General features: G+C 46.9%; 2 protein-coding genes across 4 annotated transcripts; one reads left to right on the top strand and one right to left on the bottom strand.

Moving 5' to 3' along the window:
• Positions 1–646: 646 nt before the first annotated feature.
• Positions 647–12,574, top strand: PPP1R14D (protein phosphatase 1 regulatory inhibitor subunit 14D). Of its 2 annotated transcripts, XM_025998488.2 has the most exons (4): positions 647–991; positions 12,007–12,087; positions 12,270–12,302; positions 12,509–12,574. In XM_025998488.2, exons 1-4 carry the CDS (start codon positions 737–739, stop codon positions 12,572–12,574), a joined length of 435 nt encoding a protein of 144 aa, XP_025854273.1. In that variant the 5' UTR covers positions 647–736. The 2 variants fall into 2 exon arrangements, with proteins under 2 accessions (XP_025854273.1, XP_072594399.1); XM_072738298.1 differs by lacking the exons at positions 12,270–12,302; positions 12,509–12,574 and having other exon boundaries at positions 12,007–12,201.
• ZFYVE19 (zinc finger FYVE-type containing 19) lies at positions 11,514–21,048 on the bottom strand. Of its 2 annotated transcripts, XM_025998482.2 has the most exons (11): positions 20,697–21,048; positions 19,324–19,445; positions 19,103–19,156; positions 18,588–18,706; positions 18,343–18,488; positions 17,959–18,067; positions 15,329–15,538; positions 14,818–14,897; positions 14,414–14,512; positions 14,195–14,322; positions 11,514–14,110 (listed from the first exon to the last, which is right to left on the bottom strand). In XM_025998482.2, the coding sequence occupies exons 1-11, from the start codon at positions 20,748–20,750 to the stop codon at positions 14,032–14,034; spliced, it is 1,200 nt and encodes a 399-aa protein (XP_025854267.1). In that variant the 5' UTR covers positions 20,751–21,048; the 3' UTR covers positions 11,514–14,031. The 2 variants fall into 2 exon arrangements, with proteins under 2 accessions (XP_025854267.1, XP_025854268.1); XM_025998483.2 differs by lacking the exon at positions 14,414–14,512 and having other exon boundaries at positions 20,697–20,957.
• Between the last annotated feature and the right edge of the window lie 2 nt (positions 21,049–21,050).

The following is a 21,050-nucleotide window of genomic DNA, read 5'->3' as shown; positions in this document are numbered from 1 at the left end:
GCTTCCCAAGCAGTTGCTTCTAGGGAATGGGCCTGGGAGACAAGCTTGATTGATCTACCTTTGCAAGCACAGGACCAGGCTGACAGAGGAGCACCTCTTCCCTCACTTATTCATAAGGCAGCTCACGTTCAGACACACCCAGACACAAGAGGGTACCGATCTCTGATGAGGGCCAAGGATAGCCATTCGTCCAACTATCCCTGGTGACACTCAGGCCCCATCAGTGCCACCCTCAGAGCAGGAACTCCTACCTGCTCAGGACCCTGCTCCGGCAGGATCTATGGACTCCAGTTCCTCTTGACCCAGGTGGATCTAGTCCTAGACTAGATCTGCCATCAGGCTCTCAGGCGAGTGTGACTCCGGTCTTGTTCACAACTGGCCATAGAGCACCAATCAGAGCCTTGCACCCCTCAGAACCCAAGGGTCCCTACTTCCTCCCAAGGCATGGGAGGCTCTTGACCTTTGCTTATCAGAAGTGTATATCACTTTGGGCTCTAGTAGCTGCAAAAAAAGAGGGCTAGGGCACAGCTCAGGAGTGCCTCTCACTGGCAGCAAAGAGCCAAGAGACTGACATTCCCAGCGCCAGAAAGTCCTATTGATCTTTGACCCTCTGCTCCTCCTCCTTCCTTTCTTCCCTGCTGGCCTCTCCCTCTGTTCTCTGTCTCCTCACTTCCTTGGCACCCTTGCTCTGACCGGTGGTGTTTCCCAGATCCTTGCTCACGCCAACCCTTCTTCCATGCTGTCTTCAAGCCCTACTTCCTGCACATCTCCCAACCCTGATGGGGAGAACCCAATTAAGAAGGTCCAGTGGACTTCTGGGAGGAGGAGGACGTCATCCACAGACTCAGAGTCAAAGTCCCATCTCGACCCCTCCAAAGTGCCCAGGTCCCGGAGACCCAGCCGCCTGACGGTGAAATATGACCGGGGCCAGCTCCAACGCTGGCTGGAGATGGAGCAATGGGTGGACGCCCAGGTTCAGGAGCTCTTCCAGGTGAGTGACAGTGAGGCAACAAGGGAGAAGGCAGGATGCCTGGGACAGAGCCTGCTGGGAGACCTCAGGAGGAGCTGGAGGGCCAATGTGAGATGCTCCCATGGAGAGAAAGCTTCTCCTAACAGGTGAAGATAGATTTGCAGTCCCAAAATCTGCCTCCCTCTGGCCTGGGCTCTGCCTCTAATGCTCTTCAAAATCAGGGCCAGGTCTTTTTAACATTCCCGAGACTTAGTTTCCTAATCTATAAAATGAACCTATCAATGCCTATCATATCTCTTTTGTGGGATTTTTTTTTTTTTTGAAGTTCAAATGAGATGGAAGAGCTATTTTTATTTATTTTATGTCTTACTCTCATCCTCAACACACATACATGTCGAGAGCTACATTATCAAATACTATCGTTATCAGCCATGTATAGCTATTTACCTTCCAATTAATAAAACAAGTTCAGTCCCTTGGTGACACTGGCCACGTTTCAAATGCCGATAGTCCCATGTGGCGAGTGGCTGCCATATTGTCAGCATGTATATAGAGTATTTCCTTCCCTTCAGAATGGACAGCTCTGGACTAGAATGAGTCCTTGGCCCTGGCTCTGACTGACTCCTCTCACCTCCCCCTGAGAAAAGGACGGGTCTCTGCCCTTTGTCACGAGAAGTGGCACTTTTTTCCTCAGATAACTAAAGATCGGGATCCTAGAATAGTAACAACTGCTGTTTCTACAATGGGAATAACATTCTGGGGGGAGCCTGGGTGGCTCAGTCAGGTAAGTGTCTGCCTTGGGCTCAGGTCATGATCTCAGCCTCCTGGGATTGAGTCCTGCATTGAGCTTCCTGCTCAGCAGGGAACATGCTTCTCCCTCTCCTCCCTGCTCATCATGTTCTAACTAGGTATCTCTGTGACCCAGGATCGAGTCCCACATCGGGCTCCCTGCGTGGAGCCTGCTTCTCCCTCTGTCTGTGTCTCTACCCCCGTCTCTGTGTCTATGAATAAATAAATAAAATCTTTAAAAAGAGAGAGAGAGAGAGAGAGAAGAACATTCTGAACACTTAGTTCTGTGTTAGGCACGGTGCCTAGCACTTGACATGCATTACGCATTCGGCTGTCCCCCCCACTCCCTTAGATAGATATGTTTTACCGTGGAGGAAATGGAAGCTTGAGATGTTGAGTAACGAGCCCAAGGTCACACAACCAGGAGACCTGGAGCTGGGGCTCTGCCTGCAGAACCTGGGCATTAGGTAAACAGCTTAGTGGGTCTCCACCCCTGAGGTACTTCAGAAAAAGCCTGATGACCTGACTGCACCCCAACTGACTAAATCTATTAAGGTGGGGCCCAGACACTTGTCTTTCTTTATAATCTCCACAGTTAATTCTAGCATGTGGATGGCTGAGAACCACTGCGCCAAGCCAGAGACCAGGAGTCCTCCTTGTCTACATACCGTGGGTCCTTCCTTTCGCCTCCTCCATTCCTATCTTTTCTTTTCGGGGACAGTGGCGTGGGGGGCGCTTGTCACATTTCCAGGTAAGGGCTGTTTCCGTGGCCCTGCTGTTGGGGGTGGAGAAGAATGATGCATGTGGCCCGGACTGTCTTGTGAAGCTCACTGGGTCATGTGTTAGTTTGGTCCAGGTGTCGACCCTGCCCTCTGCAGTGTCCTGGGCTCACTTGTGCAGGGTAGGTAGGGAGGTGCTCTTGAGCTGGGCGCAGGAGAGGCATGCTTTCTTGGCTTGCTTCTGCTCTGCCTCCACTGCCAGCACCCTCCCTCTCCGGATCAGTTTCAGTTTCAGACTGTTGGGCACTTGCATAAAAAGTCTCATATTTCAGACACCTCAGAGCAAACTTTCTAGGCATCAGAGAAAGACACTAGGCAAAGCACCAGGTTTTGCAAGATCAACACGGCGGGGGAGAGCAATATAATAAAGAGCTCATAACTTTGGAAAACAGGATATGTGGGAGGACCACTCCCAGGCAATGACGGAAATAAAATACCTGGCCTGTGGTTGCCATGGCAATTGTCCAAAGGTGCCAGGCAGCAGTTCCTCTCCCAATCCCTGCTCTTTTCAGCAGGAAGCAGCCAAGTGGTGGGGGAAGCCCCAGGTGGCTGGTCATCTTGGGAGAGATTGAGGCAACAGTGTCTCCAGGCTTAGCCTGACCCAGTTTTACCTTCATAGAGCCTGTCTCCACCCAGCAGGCTCTCCCCAACATACCCACCTTGGATAGCAGTGCCGGCAATGGTTGCAGGGATGCATTGATACTTGTTCAGTTCGATTTGATGGAATCCAACCTTACTTTGTTGGAGGGCCCCACCTCTTCTCACTGGATATGCAACCTTCTCTGAGGTCTTCAGAGGAACCAAGTCTGGGTTCAACAAAACAAACAGGGATCCCTGGGTGGCGCAGCGGTTTAGCGCCTGCCTTTGGCCCAGGGCACGATCCTGGAGACCCGGGATCGAATCCCACATCGGGCTCCCGGTGCATGGAGCCTGCTTCTCCCTCTGCCTATGTCTCTGCCTCTCTCTCTCTCTCTCTATCATAAATAAATAAAAATTTAAAAAACAAAACAAAACAAAACAAAACAAACAGACTTGGGGCCTTAGAATTCCTATTGTCCAAAGGTGGAGTGTGGATTTGGCTCTGAGCAAGGATATAAACACTAATGAGTTTTTGCCAAGGGCACCAATCACTGTACAGGATATTGTCGACCACTCTGGAGTTTTGAAAACATTCCTTTCCTATAGCTTCTATGATAGCATCTTTTCCTGGTAGCAGCTGGCATTTTGATGTAGCCCTTCTGATGTGATGACATCTTAAGAAACAATCTATTAGACTTCCAATTTTATTTTTAAAAATATTTTATTATTTATTCATGAGAGACACACACACACACACACACACACACAGAGAGAGAGAGAGAGAGAGGCAGAGACACAGGCAGAGGGAGAAGCAGGCTCCATGCAAGAAGCCTGATGTGGGACTTGATCTCAGGTCTCCAGGATCAGGCCCTGGACTGAAGGCGGCACTAAACCGCTGAGCCACCTGGACTGCCCCAGACATCCAACTTTAAAAAAGTATGGTTAACGAACATATGAAACAGACACTTGTTAGCTCCTCCCTGAGCCTTGCTCCACTGCTGGTTCTCAAGGCAGAGAGTTCAGGAGGAAGGGGACTGAGTATAGAGTGAAGGTTAGAAAGCAGTCAAAACAGGCAGCATCTGGCAGGAAACCGCTATATGAAATATTGAGTCACAATTTTACACTTGTTCATTTCAGCAGAAGTCATTTGATATATCCACTCATTTTCTGAGAATTCAAAAAATACTTGAGGGAAAGAATATCTGGTTTATAAAAAAATAAAATCTGGCTTATGATATCAGCTCATAGTCTCAACTTCAGACTGTAGCTGCAATCTCTCAGTAATATGCATACCTTATATTCAAAATACATGTGGATAATATCATAAGTGATGTGAAAAGGTTTTTGGGGGGGCCAGACTACTACTTTTTATTTTTGTTTTTTTTTTTTAGAGGTTTTATTTATTTATTCATGAGAGATACAGAGAAAAAGGCAGAGACACAGGCAGAGGGAGAAGCAGGCTCCCTGCAAGGAGACCAACACGGGACTTGATCCCAAGACCCCAGGATCACGACCTGAGCCATAGGCAGACGCTCAACCACTGAGCTACCCAGGCGCCCTCAAACTAGTACTTTTTTAGAGGTAGAATTCTAGTAATTAGAATGCAGCTTTACTATTCAGCCCCCTGCTCCACCTTCTGAGATTCCAATTGCACATATGTTAGACCACTTGATATCATACCACAGGTCATCAAAGCTCTGTTCTCTTCTTCCTCTCCCTTGCCTGCCCCCTGTGAAGGTTTTTTTCTGTGTTTCATTTTGACTAGTTTCTGTCACTGTATCTTTAAGTTCAACTGATCTATTTTTGGCAACATCCAAATATGCTCTTAACTTATCTAGTAAATTTTTCATTAAAAATATTGTATCTTTTGAGGCGCCTGGTTGACTCAGTCAGTAGAGCATGTGATTCTTGATCTCTGGGTTGTGAGTTTGAGCCCCACGTTGGGTATAGAGATTACTTAAAAATAAAATCTTTTAAAAATATATATTGCATTTTTAAAAAAGATTTTATTTAATTATTTGAGAAAGAGACAGAGAGAGAGAGACAGAGAGAATATAAGCAGAAGAGAGGCAGAGGGAGAAGCAGACTCCCTGCCAGGCAGGGAGCCCCATGTGGGACTCGATCACAGGACTCTGAGGTCATGCTCTGAGCAAAAGGCAGACGCTTAACCGGCTGAGCCACCCAGGTGCCCCTATATTGCATTTTTCATCTCTAGAGGCTCCATTTGTTTTTTTTCCCATATATTTCATTTTTCTCATTACTGTGTTCATGTTTTCCTCATCTGTTGATTCCACCATCTCTGTCATTTCTCGGTCTGCTTCTATTAACTGATTTTTCTTCTCTTTATAGGTCACATTTCCTGATTCTGGTATGACTAGTGATTTTTGTTTGGATACTGGACATTTTATGAATTTTATCTTACTGGGTAACTGGATTTTTTTCTTCCTTAAAGCATTGGGCCTTGTTCTAATAGGCAGTTTAGTTACTTGTGGCTCAGTTTGATCCTTCTGAAGCTTGTTTTTAAGTTATGCTGAGTCTAGAGTAGCCTTTCATCTAGAGAATAATTTAACCCCCAGTAAAGTATGGCCCTTCTGAGGTCTCTACTGAATTCCTGCATGATAAACGATGACTGTCCACTCTGGGTGAGGGGAACTTGATATTCCTCCCAGTCCTGTGTGAGGTCTGTTCATCTCTGGGCCCTTGGGACCTCACAGTACCTGGCCTTGTGAAGCTTTACCCTATGAATGTGCATCTTGTGTTCGGCAAAGACCCAACAGAACCGTTATGCAGATTTCTGGAGGTCTCTTTCTTCATGACTTCCTCCTTTCCACAACTGTGCCTAACAACTTCCAACCACCTCAACCCTGAACTCTGATGTCTGTCATATCAATATAGTGAGACCACTGTGCTCTGCTTGGGAACTCCCTCTGCTCTGTGGTCTGGAAATTGTCTCTAGGAGGAAATTCAGGGAAATTACAGAGTTTACCTCTTCTGTTTCCCTTCTCTCCCAGGTAGTCCTGAGCCACCTGTTGTCTAATGACTGTTAATATATTTTTGTTTAGTTTTCTAGTCCCTTACGGTAGGAGAATAAATACAGACCCTGTTACTCCATCATTTCCAGAAATATAAATATCTGGTTAACTCTTACTTAGCCTTCAGGTCTCAGATTAGAGGTCATTTCCTCCAAGAAGGCTTCCTGCACCCCAGGTTTGGTTAGGTTCCCTTTCCATGTGTCCTCAAAATATCTTGTCAGAGTGTTTATCATTCTGTGTCATAACGGCCATTTCATTTGTCTGTATCCTTCAGGAGACAATAAGCTTTGCAAGGGCAAAATTATGTCTGTCTGTCTTGCTGTTATGGCCCTAGCACTTATCATAACACTTGGTGTATAGCATGCACTCCATTAAAAGAATGAAAACTGAACCAGATGAGCTAGAAACTAAGGAAGCAAAAAGGAAAGTCTAGAGCTTAGGGTGAAAGAGCTAACTTAGAACTCTAGCATTATTTATTTTAAAAAGGTATGGAAGAACCAAAACTGTTAACAGTGATTACCTGTTGGCAGTTGGAGGAATGAGAGGACAGGTGAGGCTTCTTTTTTCTTTCCTTTTTCGTTTTTAAGATATTTATTTATTTATTTATTTATTTATTTATTTGTTTGTTTGTTTATGAGAGAGAGAGAGAGCATGAGCAGGGGGAAGGAGCAGAGGGAGAGGGAGAAGCGGACTCCCTGCTGAGTAGGGAGCCCGATTCGACTCAGGGCTCCATCCCAGGACCCTGAGATCATGACCTGAGCCACAGGCAGATGTTTAAGTGACTGAGTCACCTAGGCACTCCTTTCTTTCCTTTTTTTTTTTTTTTTTTTAAAAAAAACATTATTGAGATATAACTGACAGAAAATAAAATTTGAAGTGTATATTGGGATGCACTTTGCCAGGTGTAACTGCTACCCCAATTATGATATGGAACATTTCTGTTGTCTAAAAAGTTCCTCCAAATAACCTTTAGACAAATTATACTTGTTACTTATTGTATCTGTTTCTTTTTCTTTTTTTTTTTTTTATTATTGTATCTGTTTCTATTATGTTTCTTCCACTTGCCTCTAACATGTGGACTCTTGGAGGACAGGATCTTTGTTTTGTTCACTGAAATTCCCAAGTTCATGGTACCACATTAATAACAGTAACTGAACACATATTTGTTGAGCAAATAGTTTTTAAAGGATTAAATAATCAAAAGGAAAAAGTGAAATTATCAAACCTCTAGAGAATGTAAAGGTGAATATCAAATATTTATTCAAATGAGTATGAGAAGAACTTACCAAGCATTAAAGGAAGAAGGAGAAGGAAAAGAAGAATAGCAGCAGCAGCAGCAGCAAAATCCAACCTGTAAAAGACTATTAGTTACATTAAACTATATAAACACAGATATTTCCCCAACTCCTTCCTCACACATGAATGGTATTTCCAGGGGCACATGGGTGGCTCAGTTGGTTAAGTGACAGACCCTTGATTTCGGCTCAGGTCAAATGATCTTACGGTTGTGAGATTGAGCCCTGTGTCCAGGCTCTGTGGTCAGCAGGGAGTCTGCTTGAGATTCTCTCTCCCTCTCCCTGCCCCTCCCACCACTTGTGCTCTAAACAAACAAACAAACAAACAAATAAATATTTAGGGTGCCTGGGTATCTTAGTCTGTTAAGTGTCTGCTTCAGCTCAGATTCATGATCCTTGAGTCTTGGGATCAAGCTCTGCATCAGGCTTCCTGCTCAGTGGCGAGTCTGCTTCTCCCACTGCTCCCCTTCTGCTCATGCTATCTCTGTCTCTCTTTCTCAAATACATTTTAAAAATATTTAAAAAAATAAAAATTAAAAAAAATAAAAGTTTAAAAAAAAATCTTCATTTTTAAAAGATTTATTTATTTATTATTTATTTATTTATTCATTCATGAGAGACACACAGAGAGAGGTAGAGACAAAGGCAGAGGGAGAAACAGGTTTCCATAGGGAACCCGGTGCAGAACTTGATCCTGGATCCCACAGTCATGCTCTGAGCCAAAGGCAGATGCTCAACCACTGAGCCACCCAGGCGTCCCAAGACAGCAGCTCTTGAAGCATATTCTGGTGACCCTGGTGTTCCCAAGACCCTTTCAGAGGGCTTACAGTTATTTTCATAATAATAATACTGAGATGTCAATTGCCTTTTTCACTATGTTGACATTTGCACTGATAATACAAAAACAGTGGTGGCCCTTAGTGAGAAAGTGGCAATGGGGGCACCTGGTTGGCTCAGTTGGAGGAGTATGCAAGGTCTTGGGGTTGTGAGTTTAAGCCCCACGCTGGATGTAGAGATTAGTTAAATAATAAAGGAAAGAAGGAAAGTGGCACCATCCTGTACTAGTGTTACAGGAACTTTTATTCCCTTAGTGCCTGTGGTCTTGGTCAGAGCACTTTGAAAAAATGAAGAGGCCCCAAAGATACAGATGCAATGAAACGCCGGGACACCTGCACCCCAATGTTTATAGCAGCAATGTCCACAATAGCCAAACTGTGGAAGGAGCCTCGGTGTCCATCGAAAGATGAATGGATAAAGAAGATGTGGTTTATGTATACAATGGAATATTACTCAGCTGTTAGAAACAACAAATACCCACCATTTGCTTCAACGTGGATGGAACTGGAGGGTATTATGCTGAGTGAAGTAAGTCAATCGGAGAAGGACAAACATTATATGTTCTCATTCATTTGGGGAATATAAATAATAGTGAAAGGGAATATAAGGGAAGGGAGAAGAAATATGTGGGAAATATCAGAAAGGGAGACAGAACATAAAGACTCCTAACTCTGGGAAACGAACTAGGGGTGGTAGAAGGGGAGGAGGGCAGGGGGTGGGGGTGAATGGGTGACGGGCACTGAGGGGGGCACTTGACGGGATGAGCACTGGGTGTTATTCTGTATGTTGGCAAATTGAACACCAATAAAAAATAAATTTATTATAAAAAAAAATAAAAAAAAAATTAAATTAAATTAAATTAAAAATAGGAAAAAAAAAAAAAAAAAAAAAAGAAAAATGAAGAGGTAAGCCAGACAAAGCGTGATGGGCAGGAAGGCAAAGTTTATTGAGCAATAGTACAAAGCTTCCAAAGAGAGTGGGGACCCGAGAGGATTGCCATTTTGGCATTCAAATCTAGGGGTTTTTATAAGCTGTTTTGCAGAACTATAATGAGCATCCTGAGTGTGGGGCCCCTGTGGATTGTCTCCGAAGGTGTGCCAATCAGGGCTTTGATCGTGTACCTGTATACCTATCAGGTTATTGTTCACGTGTTAATGGTCTTCTGGGCTGACATTTGGAAACCGTCTCAACTTGTGATAGTGACAAGTTGAGGTTTATGGTTAATTGTTTCATTTCAGGCAGTTTTGCAAAAGTCACTTCTGCAGAGGGTGCTAGATGGGATGCTGTTGTGGTCTCATCTAAGCTGTAAATCAGAATTCTAGTGCAGTTTTGTCTTAGCTATCCCAGCTAAGACAGCTGTTTTCTTGTTGGGGACCCTGGCCCTGACTACCGAATTGTCCAACTAACTCCTAACACAAGTCATTACCACCGTGCCACTTTCACTTAAGAAAGTCCTTGATGAAGCAGTAAACCACTAAGTTAATTAAAACTTGGTGAATTGAATTGACACCTTTGAATTCACCTTTTTAATAGACTTAATTTTTAGAGCAGTTTAGGTTCACAGGAAGACTGAGCAGAAAGTAGAGTTGCCATGTTCCCTTCCCCCCCCCCAACGTGCACAGCCTCCCCCGCTATCAACATCCCCCACTAGAGCAGTATCCTTTTACAATCAGTGAACCTACACTGATCCATCATTAGCTCCCAAAGTTCATAGTTTGCTTTTGGTTCACTCTTGGTGTTGGACAAATGGTTTGGACAAATGTGTAATGACATGTATCTACCATGATAGTATTGTACAGAGTATTTTCTCTGCCCTAAACATCCTCTGTGCTCCACCTATTCATCCCACTTTCCCTGTTAATCCCACTGATCTTTTTACTGTCTTCATGGTTTTGCAGACAGAATGTGGTATAGTTGGAATCATACAGAATGTATGGCCAATTTCAGATTGGCTTCTTTCACTTATTCTAGGTGTTTACAGTTCATTTAGATCTTTTCATGGCTTGACAGCTCATTTCTTTTAGTGCTGGTAATGCTCCATTGTCTGGATGTGCCACAGTTGATTTATCCATTTACCTATTGAAGGACAGATTGATTGCTTCCAAGTTTTGGTAATTACGAATAAAGCTGCTATAAACATTTTTATGCTGGTTTTTGTGTGGTTGTTTCAAATTCACTTGGGTAAATATTAAGGATCTTGATCACTGGATCATATAGTATAAGTGTGTTTAGTTCTGTAAGAAACAGCCAAAATGCTTCCAAAGTGGCTATACTATTTGACATTCTCACCAGCAATGAATGAAGGTTCCTGCTGTTCCACATCCTCACCAGCATTCGGATTTGGATTTTTTGCCAATCTAATAGGTATGTGGTGTATCTCATTGTTGTCTTAATTTGCAATTTCCTAATCACATATGACGTTTAACATCTCTTATGCTATTTGCCATCTGCATATCTTCTTTGGTGAGAGATCTGCTCAGATCTTTGGCCCATTTTTTTTATTGGGTTGTTTCTTTTTTATTGTTGAATTTCAAGACTTGTCTATTTTGGACAATAGTCCTTTATCAGATACATCCTTTGCAAATATTTTCTCCCAGTCTGTGGCTTGTCTTCTCATTTTCCTGAGCTCCTTGCATTTTTAATTATAAATTCTATTGTTTCAATTATTTCACTGACTATAATAACTTTTGAAGATAGCCTTATTGAGATGATTCACAATGCCATACAATTTCACCCACTTACAATGCACACTTCCTAAAGTTTTAAGTATCTTTGGGATTATACAACCATAACTTAATTTTCAGACATTTTATCACCGCAGAAAAAACCCTGTACCAATTAGCAGTCACACCTCATTCCTTACCACTACCACTCCCAGCCCTAGGCAACCACGAATGTACTTTGTGTCTCCATGGATTTACCTATTCTGGACATTTCATACAAATTGAATCATGTAATATGTGGCCTTTTGTAACTGGCTTCTTTCACTAACAATGTTTTCAAGGTACATCCATGTTGTAGCATGAGTCAATGCTTTGTTCCTTTTATTGCTGAGTAATATTGTATGGCTACATTATATTTTATTTATCCATTCATCAGTTGATGGAGATATGTTTTGTTTTCACCTTTTGGCTGTTGTGAATAATGCTATGGGCATTCATGTGCAAAGGTTTGTGTTTCCATTTCTCTTGAGAGTAGACCTAGGAGTGGGATTGCTGGGGCAGATGAAAACTTTTTTTTTTTTTAAGATTTTATTTATTTATTCATGAGAGACACACAGAGAGGAGCAGAGACATAGGCAGAGGGAAAAGCAGGCTCCATGTTGGGAGCCTGATGTGGGACTCAATCCCAGGACCCTGGGATCACAACCTGGGCCAAAGGCAGATGCTCAATCACTGAGCCACCCAGGTCCCAGATGAGAACTCTATATTTAACATTTTAAAGAACTGCCAGACTGTTTTCCAAAACAGCGGTACTATTTTATATCTTTACCTACAATATGCATAACTTTTGAAATTAAACACTCTTTTTAAAGAACTCTAGCCTTGTTTCAGATAGGAGACAGTAGGTCCTAAGTGTTAAATGGAAGAATGGTGGTTTGAGGAGGATGAGGAGATGGATTGAACATGAGAAGCAGGGTAGGAAATGGGGGAGCCCCTGACAGTGACTTTTACTCCAGCACCAGCTGGCAAGGCCTCTCTGAGCCCCATGTGATTCCCAAACAGGATCAACCAACTCCTGAGCCTGAGATCGACCTTGAGGCTCTCATGGAACTATCCACAGAGGAACAGAAGACTCACTTGGAGGTAGAATGTAGGGCTGGGCTTAGAGTGGGAGGAACCCAGCAACCCAAGTTTTGCCTCCTTGAGTGGCATGGGGAGAACCAATTCAGAAGGGAGGACTCCTGGGAGGTTGCATAGAGGCTGCATAGAGGCTTGTGGGAGACTGCTTTGGCTCAGGAACCCACTCTTTGCTCTCTTCCACTCAGGCTGTTCTCCAAAACTGTCCCCGCCCTACAGAGGTAAGGGATGCCCTTCTGCTCTGGGGGTAAGAAGGGCCTAGGGGGGAGGCAGCTAATGGAAAGGAATATTTGAGAGGAAGGCTTGGCTCTAGGTTCTTCCCCTCTTCTCCAGCTCTAGAGACATGGGGTCGGGGGGAGATTAGGGAGGGCAGTGTGGTGGGTGGGTGTGACCCCATGCCTTGATCTCACCCCTGTTTCTCTCTCAGCCTTTTATCTCTGAGCTGCTCAGTGAACTCAAGAAACTCCGGAGACTCAGTCGGCCTCAGAAATAAGCCTTGTGAGACTACTGTCAGCAGCCTCAGCACTGCCAGGCCTGCCCTGAACCTCTGAATCCTGGGCTGAGAGGGCAATGGCCCTTTGGGACACTGACAAGGAACATGGAAGATGAGGAGGGACATTTGGACACCCCTAGTATATGTGCAGTTACAGCTGGGCTTTCTGGAAGCCATTCATGGCTGTTGCCCAGTACTTCCCTTGGCAGCTAAGTGGATAAAGCCTTTGGGAGTGCCAGATGAATGGAGTGTGGAGCATATCTGTCCTGAGGGATGGGCAGTGGGGGGATGGGGGTGGGGGTGGGCAGGTGAAGTGATATACCAGAGGGTCAGCATCCTGAGCCACCAGGCTCTGTCCATACCTCCTCTGTCCTTCTATCCAAACTGGCCTCAAGAATTCAAAGGTCACAGTTCTGCTTTAGAGCTCATAATCTAGCAAGGGCCAGAGGCCAAGCGGAGGGCACCAGACTAGGACACACAGCATCCTCCATCACCAACGACAGGAGCCCAGGTTGTAAATACTAGTTCTGAATGCCAGAGGAGAGGTAACAGGGAAAACCTAGCTGTCTCCCTAAATGAGTCAGGAGGCATCAGGCTGAGGACTATCCAGAGCTGGCTCCAGTCAAGCAGCAGAAAGAGAAAAAGCAGAAGCTAAGCAGAGAGGCTAGGAGTCAGCTCTGGAGGTGTTGCTGGAAAGATACCGGGTCTGAATGGCAGGCAGGTTGAGACAGGAGCCCGGAGAGGTGGCATCCTTTGGGAGTTAGGCAGGAAGCAGGGTATGCATTCACTATTTGTGCATGCATTGTCTGAGTACCAGGGAGGCTGAGAAATCCAATATGGCGGAGCCTGGGGGCTACACTGGGGTGCCTGGAGCAGGATGCACAGTTCAGATCAACCAAGCAAATACAAATATCCATGCTTACTTCATGTGAGGCCTCCAAGGTGGATGGGACTGTTTCTGCCTGGAGAAGCCTGCAGGGTGGCCCCACCTTTTTGCTCACACCACAGGACCGAACTTTGTGTCGAAGTCCTGGTCTTGCTACCTCTCTAGGGGCTCAGGCTTAGAGTCCACAGGGTTCTAGAGATAAGAGATGCTGGGTTTAAGGAGTCAACATTTTTTATTAGATCCACTAAGTCCCAGGGAAGAGCCCTAGGCCCTTGACCAAGCTTCAAGGCTCATCACCCTTAGATTCAGTCTCATCTTTCCCCACCATGCCTCACTCTCAGTCCAGACTTGGCTGTTGGAGGGCTCCTGACTTCTGCTTTCCCTCTGGCTCCCCCAGTTATCATCTCGAATAGAGAATCCTTCCTCCTTCTGGGGACACTGAGGCTCAGGAAAGGGCACATCCACGAGCAGTCTAGCCTGACGCATTCCTCCATTGGGTGCCCTGAGGCTGGGCTCAGGGGCAGGCACACTGGCCTGCACGACTGCCTGTGGGCTTGCCTGCCTGGCTTCCTCAGTGCTCTCGGCCTGCATGCGGGGGGCAGTAGGCAGACGTCTGATGCTCCTTAAGTTCAAAGGCATCGTGGCCTTCCCTACGGAGCAGAGACAGATAGGTCAGGGATCATAGGTGGCCCTTGACTTCTCCCAGTGGAAAAGAACATTCCACCTGCCCTCACCGGAAGCAGCGGGCACAGTAGAGGTCCCCGTCACAGTCAGCGCAGCGCATGGTGGCATCCTCATTGCAGATGCAGCACCAGGGGAGTTCTTCTTCCTCAGCCTCAGGCCTGGTGGCCACGGCCTCCACCTGCCAGGACCAGAGAGGAATGGGGAAAGTAAGGTGTGGGAGATCACTGCAGGAGCAGATGGCTGTGGTGGTGGCCAGGGGCTTTTCTCACCTCAGGCTCTGCCCTGCAGGACTGGGCCTGAGCTCGGACAGCAGGCTCCGCAGGGATATTAAAGCCACTTGCCTCATCCAGGGCGGCTTCTTCAGTGAGCTGTGGACAGGGTGAAGAGGTGCAGCTCCCTGTTCCAGGCCTAGACACTGACCCTCTTCCCCACGAATAATCCCATGCTCTGTGGCCTTAACTTCTCAACTCATCTCCCTTTATCTGTTGCCTGTGGCTACTGATACCCCATCTCAAGGGGCCAGTGGGCAGGAGAGTGGGGCCCCAGCCAGAATATGAGCTGCAGAGTGGCTTCAGCATGAGAGCGGAGGCAAGGTGAATGGGGCCCAGTAGGTGGTGGGGCAATGAGACAGGGACAGGACAGGAGGTGGTCAGGTGGGTAAGGCAGGGCCTACCTGCTGCAGAACTCTCTGGATGGCCGTCTCCTCATCCTCATCCTCATCACTGTCTGGGAGGTGATAGTCCTGGAGGGTCACTTGGAGGAACAGGTACAGGGGGGGAAGGAGTAATGTGTAGAGAGTTCACCTCAGTAGCTGTACTTTAGCCCCCAGGAGCTGGTTTGCTTTCTAGTGGCACTTGTTCCAGAGCTAGGCAGCCTCTGTCACCACTGATCAGATCCTGCCCCTCCCTGCCCTACCCTTCAGGGCTAGAGGACAGGAGCGGAAGACTGCTCCTGAATGGACTGAGGGTCCCCAGGCCCTACAATGCTATGTATTCCTTTTCCATTTCTTTGCCCCAGTACCTTCCTTGTGGCTCTGGGCAAAGCTTGAGAGACCTCTGAGCACAGGAATTCCCAGCACCTGGCTCAGCGTGGCAGGGAGTAGTCATTTTGTAGAGGTTGTCCTGGGGGTGTGAGTGGGGAAGCCTGCCCGATGGACACAGTGAGCTGCTACTTTCAGCCTCTACCTTTGTCAGGGTCTTGTCCCCGCAGTACGGCCAAGCGCTTGGCGAGCGCCAGGATCTTCTCCTGCCTTGTGTTCTCTTCCCGCAGCTCAATGGCTGCTTGGGCCAGCAGCCTGCTCTTCTCCTCTTCCAGAGACTGAGTGGCCTGCCCCTTGGAAGTAGCACTTTGGCCCCCAGGGCCCCCTCGGTTGAGGTCATTCTGGATAGAGGCAGCTGGAAGGAGAGAAATAGTCAGAGAGGCAGAGACAGTCCAAGATCTCTCATCAGAAGCCAGTGAGCCCATTTCTGAACTTCCTTTAAAAATCACAGGTTAGCGGGGGATCCCTGGGTGGCTCAGTGGTTTAGCACCTGCCTTTGGCCCAGGGTACGATCCTGGGGTCCCAGGATCGAGTCCCACGTCAGGCTCCTGGCATGGAGCCTGCTTCTCCCTCCTCCTGTGTCTCTGCCTCTCTCTCTCTCTGTCTATCATAAATAATAAATAAATAAATATTTAAAAAATAAAAATAATAAAAATCACAGGTTAGGGATGCCTGAGTGGCTCAGTGGCTGAGCCTCTGCCTCTGGCTCAGGGTGTGATCCCAGGCCAGGATCCAGGACTGGGTCCCACATCCCACACTGGGCTCCTTGTAGGGAGCCTTCTTCTCCCTCTGCCTATGTCTCTGCTTCTTTCTCTCTCTGTCTCTCATGAATACATAAATAAAATCTTAAAATAAAATAAAATAAAATAAAAATCATAGATTATCAGTTTTTTTGTTCAGCACTAGCTCCTGTGGTTTATATTACAAATAAAATGAATCTTTCCTCCATTTTTCCAAATACAAAATACTAGTAATCTTAGGCATATTTTTTTTCTCAACTACATCCATCTCTACTCCTGATATTTTTACATGCTGCCCTTAGAGTGGGTATCCCATGGTATGAGCATCACTGCCCAAGATGAGGACACAGGGAAGCTAAGCCTCAGCCAGCCTCTCTGCCTCACAGGCTGGACTGCATATTTACAGAGAGCAGCACAGAGAGGACACAAAGAAGATGAAGGCTAGGCAGGAAGAGCTTTACCAGAGTGGCTGTGGCTTTGACATGGTTCCTTTTAGCTAAGCATTTCAGAACAAGAGGTTCAAAATCAGATAGCTTTGGGTTTGAGTCCCAGTTCTGTCACTTAATACCCCATGACCTCGATCAAATTCCTTAAGCTCACTGAGCCTCAGTTTTCTCACTTATAAAATATAGATAATAGTATATACAAGATTATGGAGGACATTCAATGTGATTATGTCTCTAAAGCAGGGTTTCTCATACTTGATTCATTGATATTATGGACAGGATAATTCTTTGTTGTAGGGACTGTCCAATGCACTATATGATATTTAGCAGCATTCCTAGCCTCTGCTCTCTGGATGCCAGTGGTACCCTCTAAGCTGTGACACCAGAGAGTCTCCAGATATTGTTATATGGCCCCAGAGGGAAAATCATCCTTGGTTGAGAACCACTGCTCTGAAGCATTTGAAAAGAACTGTCCAACACAATTTTTTTTATAATAACAGAAATGTGGGCAGCCTGGGTGGCTCTGTGGTTTAGCGCCGCCTTCAGCCCAGGGCATGATCCTAGAGACCCGGGATCGAGTCCCACATTGGGCTCCCTGCATGGAGCCTGCTTCTCTGCCTGTGTCTCTGCCTCTGTGTGTGTGTGTGTGTGTGTGTCTCTCATGAATAAATAAATAAAATCTTAAAAAGAAATAACAGATATGTTCCATATCATGGTCTGTATTTGTGCTGTCCAAGACTGTAGTTTATTAGCCCTTGAAATGTGGCTGTACCACTGAGAAACTGAATTTTATTTATTTTTAAAGATTTTATTATTTGAAAGAGAGAGAGCACGAGCGCATGAGTGAAGTAATGGACAGAGGGAGAAGTAGACTCCCTGCTGAGTAGGGAGCCTGATGTGGGGGCTCAATCCCAGGATCCTGGGACCTGAGCCAAAGGCAGATGCTTAACTGACTGAGCCACCCAGGTGCCCTGAGGAACCAAAGTTTCAATTTCATTTAATTATTATTAGTTTTAAGTAGATCCCACCCCCAGTGTGGAGCCCAACACAGACTTGAACTCACAACCCTAAGATCAAGACCTGAGCTTTGAGATTAAGAATCAGATGCTTAACCGACTGAACCACCCTGGTGCCCCAAATTTCACTGAGTTTTAATTAAATTTAAATAACCTGTTCCTCATCCTTATCATCATCATCGCAGAGAACATTCACTGAACACTTACTATGAGCCAGGCAGGGCCTTAAGTGCTTATTAGATGATCTCATTTACTTCTTGTGATTTCCCTGTGAGATGGGTTTTACCACATATGCCTCCATTTTATAGATGATGATAGTGATGCTTAGGGCAAGTAACTTCCCCAGGGTCACAGAGCTAGTTTAAGTGGTAGTATAAGAAATCACTGTCTGATTCTGAAGCCCACACACTTATCTGTGAGGCTTACACTGGCTCCTATTGGAGCAAACCATGGTTTACAATGTTGATTGTTCTCTGATTTACATTTGTGTCCCAGAGAGTGGGCAGCAGGGTTGTTCCCACTTGGGGAAAGAGTGGGGGGCAGGTCTCTGGGGGATTCAGGTGCAGAAGTTACCTGGGCCTCCTCGTTCTGAGCTCTCATCAATAGCCACTTCCGCTGCCAGCTGTGTCAGCAGATCCTGTGCCTGCTGGGCTTGGGTCCTGGTGTCTGGTGGCTGATGTGCCTGCTCAGAGGAGGGAACTTCAGTGGGGAGCAGGTTAGGGGGAGGGCAAAACTGTGAGGTTCAGAACAGTCTAGGTTAGGGGTGGATGCTGAAGAGTTTCCAAGGCTCAGGGAAAGGGGACTAATCTTACACTCCTTCCTGCCCCACCCCTTCCTACTGCTTGTCCCTGGTTCCTTGGCTAGAGGCTCAAGAGGTGAGGGTGGGAGGTTTTGCCAATGAATCTGGGCTTCTGCTAGGCCCTTAGCCTAGGACCCCTGTCCCCCACAAGCACCTACCAGCTGGGAGGTCTGTGAAGGCAGAACTCTGCCCTGTAGTGCAGCAAGCCGTGCCTCCACCTCCTGGGTGGAAGGGATGGAACCCTGGGGGTCATCCCTCAGTGCAGCTAGCCTGGCTTCTATCTCCGCCTGTGAGGCCACTGACTCTGAAATTGGTATAGAGAAGCCTTGTAAGACCCAGAGGAATCCTAGTCCCAGGAGGCCTAGATGGTACCTTTTAGGTCACCCTGTCTGCCCCAACTCACTGGGCTTGTTCTGTTGGCGGAGCCGTGCTAGGCGCTCAGCGATGACTTGGTCTTGCTGGATCAGTCCCTGGCTCTGAGGAGTTTTGAGCTTCCGCTTGGCTTCCAAGGCTGCCACGCGCCTGGCAGGGTATGAGATAAGGTTCTTGAAGAATGCAGAAGGAAGGGGTGAAGGCACCTACTCACTATTTCCCACTCAAATAATTTCTAGGCATCCAGGGAGGCCTCCAATGGACAATATTCTGTAGTCCTCATTCATGTCACCCTGCAACCCAATCCAGCTGACTAACCGGAGGGTCTGGCTGAGAAGACAAGGTCTACCAAAGACCTTGCCCAGCCTTCTGGGGAGAGGGCTGATGAGCTACTTTTTGAGCCCAAGAGGGCAGTCAGGAGGCTGAGAGATAATATTCTCCTGACCTTGTGCTCATTTGTTCTAGAGGCTGGGAAGAGAGTCCTACTCTTTGGCTCCCTTGTCTTTTCCCCATCCCTATCTGCCTCTCTGTCCGTTCAACACTTACTTCTTATAGTTCTGAGGTGGTGACCACTTGGAGGCATTGGCAGGAGAAGATCCTCTATAGAGAAGAAAACTGGTATCAGAAGTCCTGCCATCTGCCAGTCAGTACCTCCCACTCCAAACACGTCCTGAGCTGATCTTTAGCCACAGAGCACAAAGTTGTGTGGGCTGGCCAGCTGCCTGGTACCATGCTTGGCTAAACTCTTGCCCATGTCAACTTCTCACCTGGTCAGGACCTCATGGCACTGCTTGCAGACTTTCTGCTGAGTATTTCCAGTCCGGGGCACCGCTGCACTGAAGCTAAGGCAGCCAGAACAGAAGGCCCGGCCACAATTCTTACAGCCGTACTATAAGAAACATGAAGTAGGGGATCCATCTCTCACCCGCCCCTGCAGGCTCCTCCCTGGGACTCTCCAAACACACAGAGAGGGAAGACACTGAAGTTGTGACCAGCTGCTGGGAGGAGGAGGAGTGGGGCCCCTAAGGCCTGAGGAAAGACAGGGGTGGAGGGTAAAGCGATTCCTCAGTCTCCAGTCTTTTATTCAAATCAAGTAAAGCTTTATGCAAAATTCCCATGTTTTCTATCCTGTCTTCAATTCCCCGACACTGGGGTGTAGAAAACAAATAGGTAAAACTTCATGCTGCAGGCCACTGACTCTTCAACATAGGAGAATCAGAGAGTGCAGAGCTCTATCTTTTCTGCCTTAGCAAAGATGGAGGATGGCTTGTCTTCAGTATAACAATAGCCTCCATTTATTAAACACTTATTGTGTGCCAGGCACTAAGTTCAGTACGTAACATTCATCATCTGACAAAATGCTCACAATTTATGCACTGTAGTTACTCAATCCTGATGACCACCATTATTATTCCTATCTTAGGGTCAGAGAGGTTACATGACTTGCTCAAACCAAGGTCATTCCATGGATAAGACAGCTGAGCTCAAATCTGAACCCTGACCACCCTGATTCCAAAACCCAGGTTTCAAGTGCTACACGATCTGCCCCCCTAACTGTGCTATTCATTCATTCACTATGGTACCTAGCTCCTGGTCACAACTGAGCAGAGGAAGCTCACTAGGAGAATTTAGGGGCCTGTGCAGAAGACAAAAAGAGACGTTGCCATGTGCCCTGGGAGCAGGATGAAGTGCAGTAATCTCACTCAAGAAACCTGGTAAGGGCAGGCTGTGTGATGAAGATTTCAGGACACAGAGTAAGGGGCATGGTGTGATGGAGAGTAATCGCAGGATAGTAACTAAGACTGGGCTGCAGAGGAGCAGTGTGGAGAGAAAGAAAGAGCTGTATCTCATACACTTGGTGGACAGAAAAGCCTACCTTTCTAGAAAGGGCAGAAGGGTGCTCTCCAGTTTATAGGGTACTTTCACCTCCAGCAAGCACATCGCTGGACCCTCGTGCCAACCCCGAAAGCGAGGGAGCGCTAGCCCCATTTTATAGAAATGGAAACTGAGGTTCAGTGACTTCATCAAAACCACACTGCTGTAAGGGGCCATAAAACCAAGTCTACGGACTGCAAGTCCTGTGCTTTTCCTCCACGCCCCGTCCTCCCTGGCCCTTCGAGCCCGCGGGGAGAAGACTCGCCTCCTTCTTGAAGAGGGTAAACTTGACAGCACAGCCGTAGCACCTACTCTCCATTCTCGTGGCCGGCGCGGCGACGCAGGGTCCACAAAACCGAGACCACTCCAACCCGGTCCGGGGACCCTTGGACTTTCACTAAGTCCCGCCCCACGCCCCACACCCCCAGCGCGTGCTTGCCGCGGCCTTGGCAGGAAAACCGCGATCTGCTAGCCCGGGAGCGGGAACGGCGGGCGCGGAGGCTGCTGGGAGGCGTAGTTCATTCACGGCTGCTTCCTTCCCTCAGAGGCAGTCAAGCCCGATCCAGTACACATTTCCCAGGGGGCTAAGCGCCACTCAGTCCGTTTGGGGTGACAGTCC

Source organism: Vulpes vulpes, chromosome 15, assembly GCF_048418805.1.
Source record: "Vulpes vulpes isolate BD-2025 chromosome 15, VulVul3, whole genome shotgun sequence".
NCBI classification, from domain to species: Eukaryota; Metazoa; Chordata; class Mammalia; order Carnivora; family Canidae; genus Vulpes; species Vulpes vulpes.
This window is presented reverse-complemented; position numbering and strand designations above follow the sequence as displayed.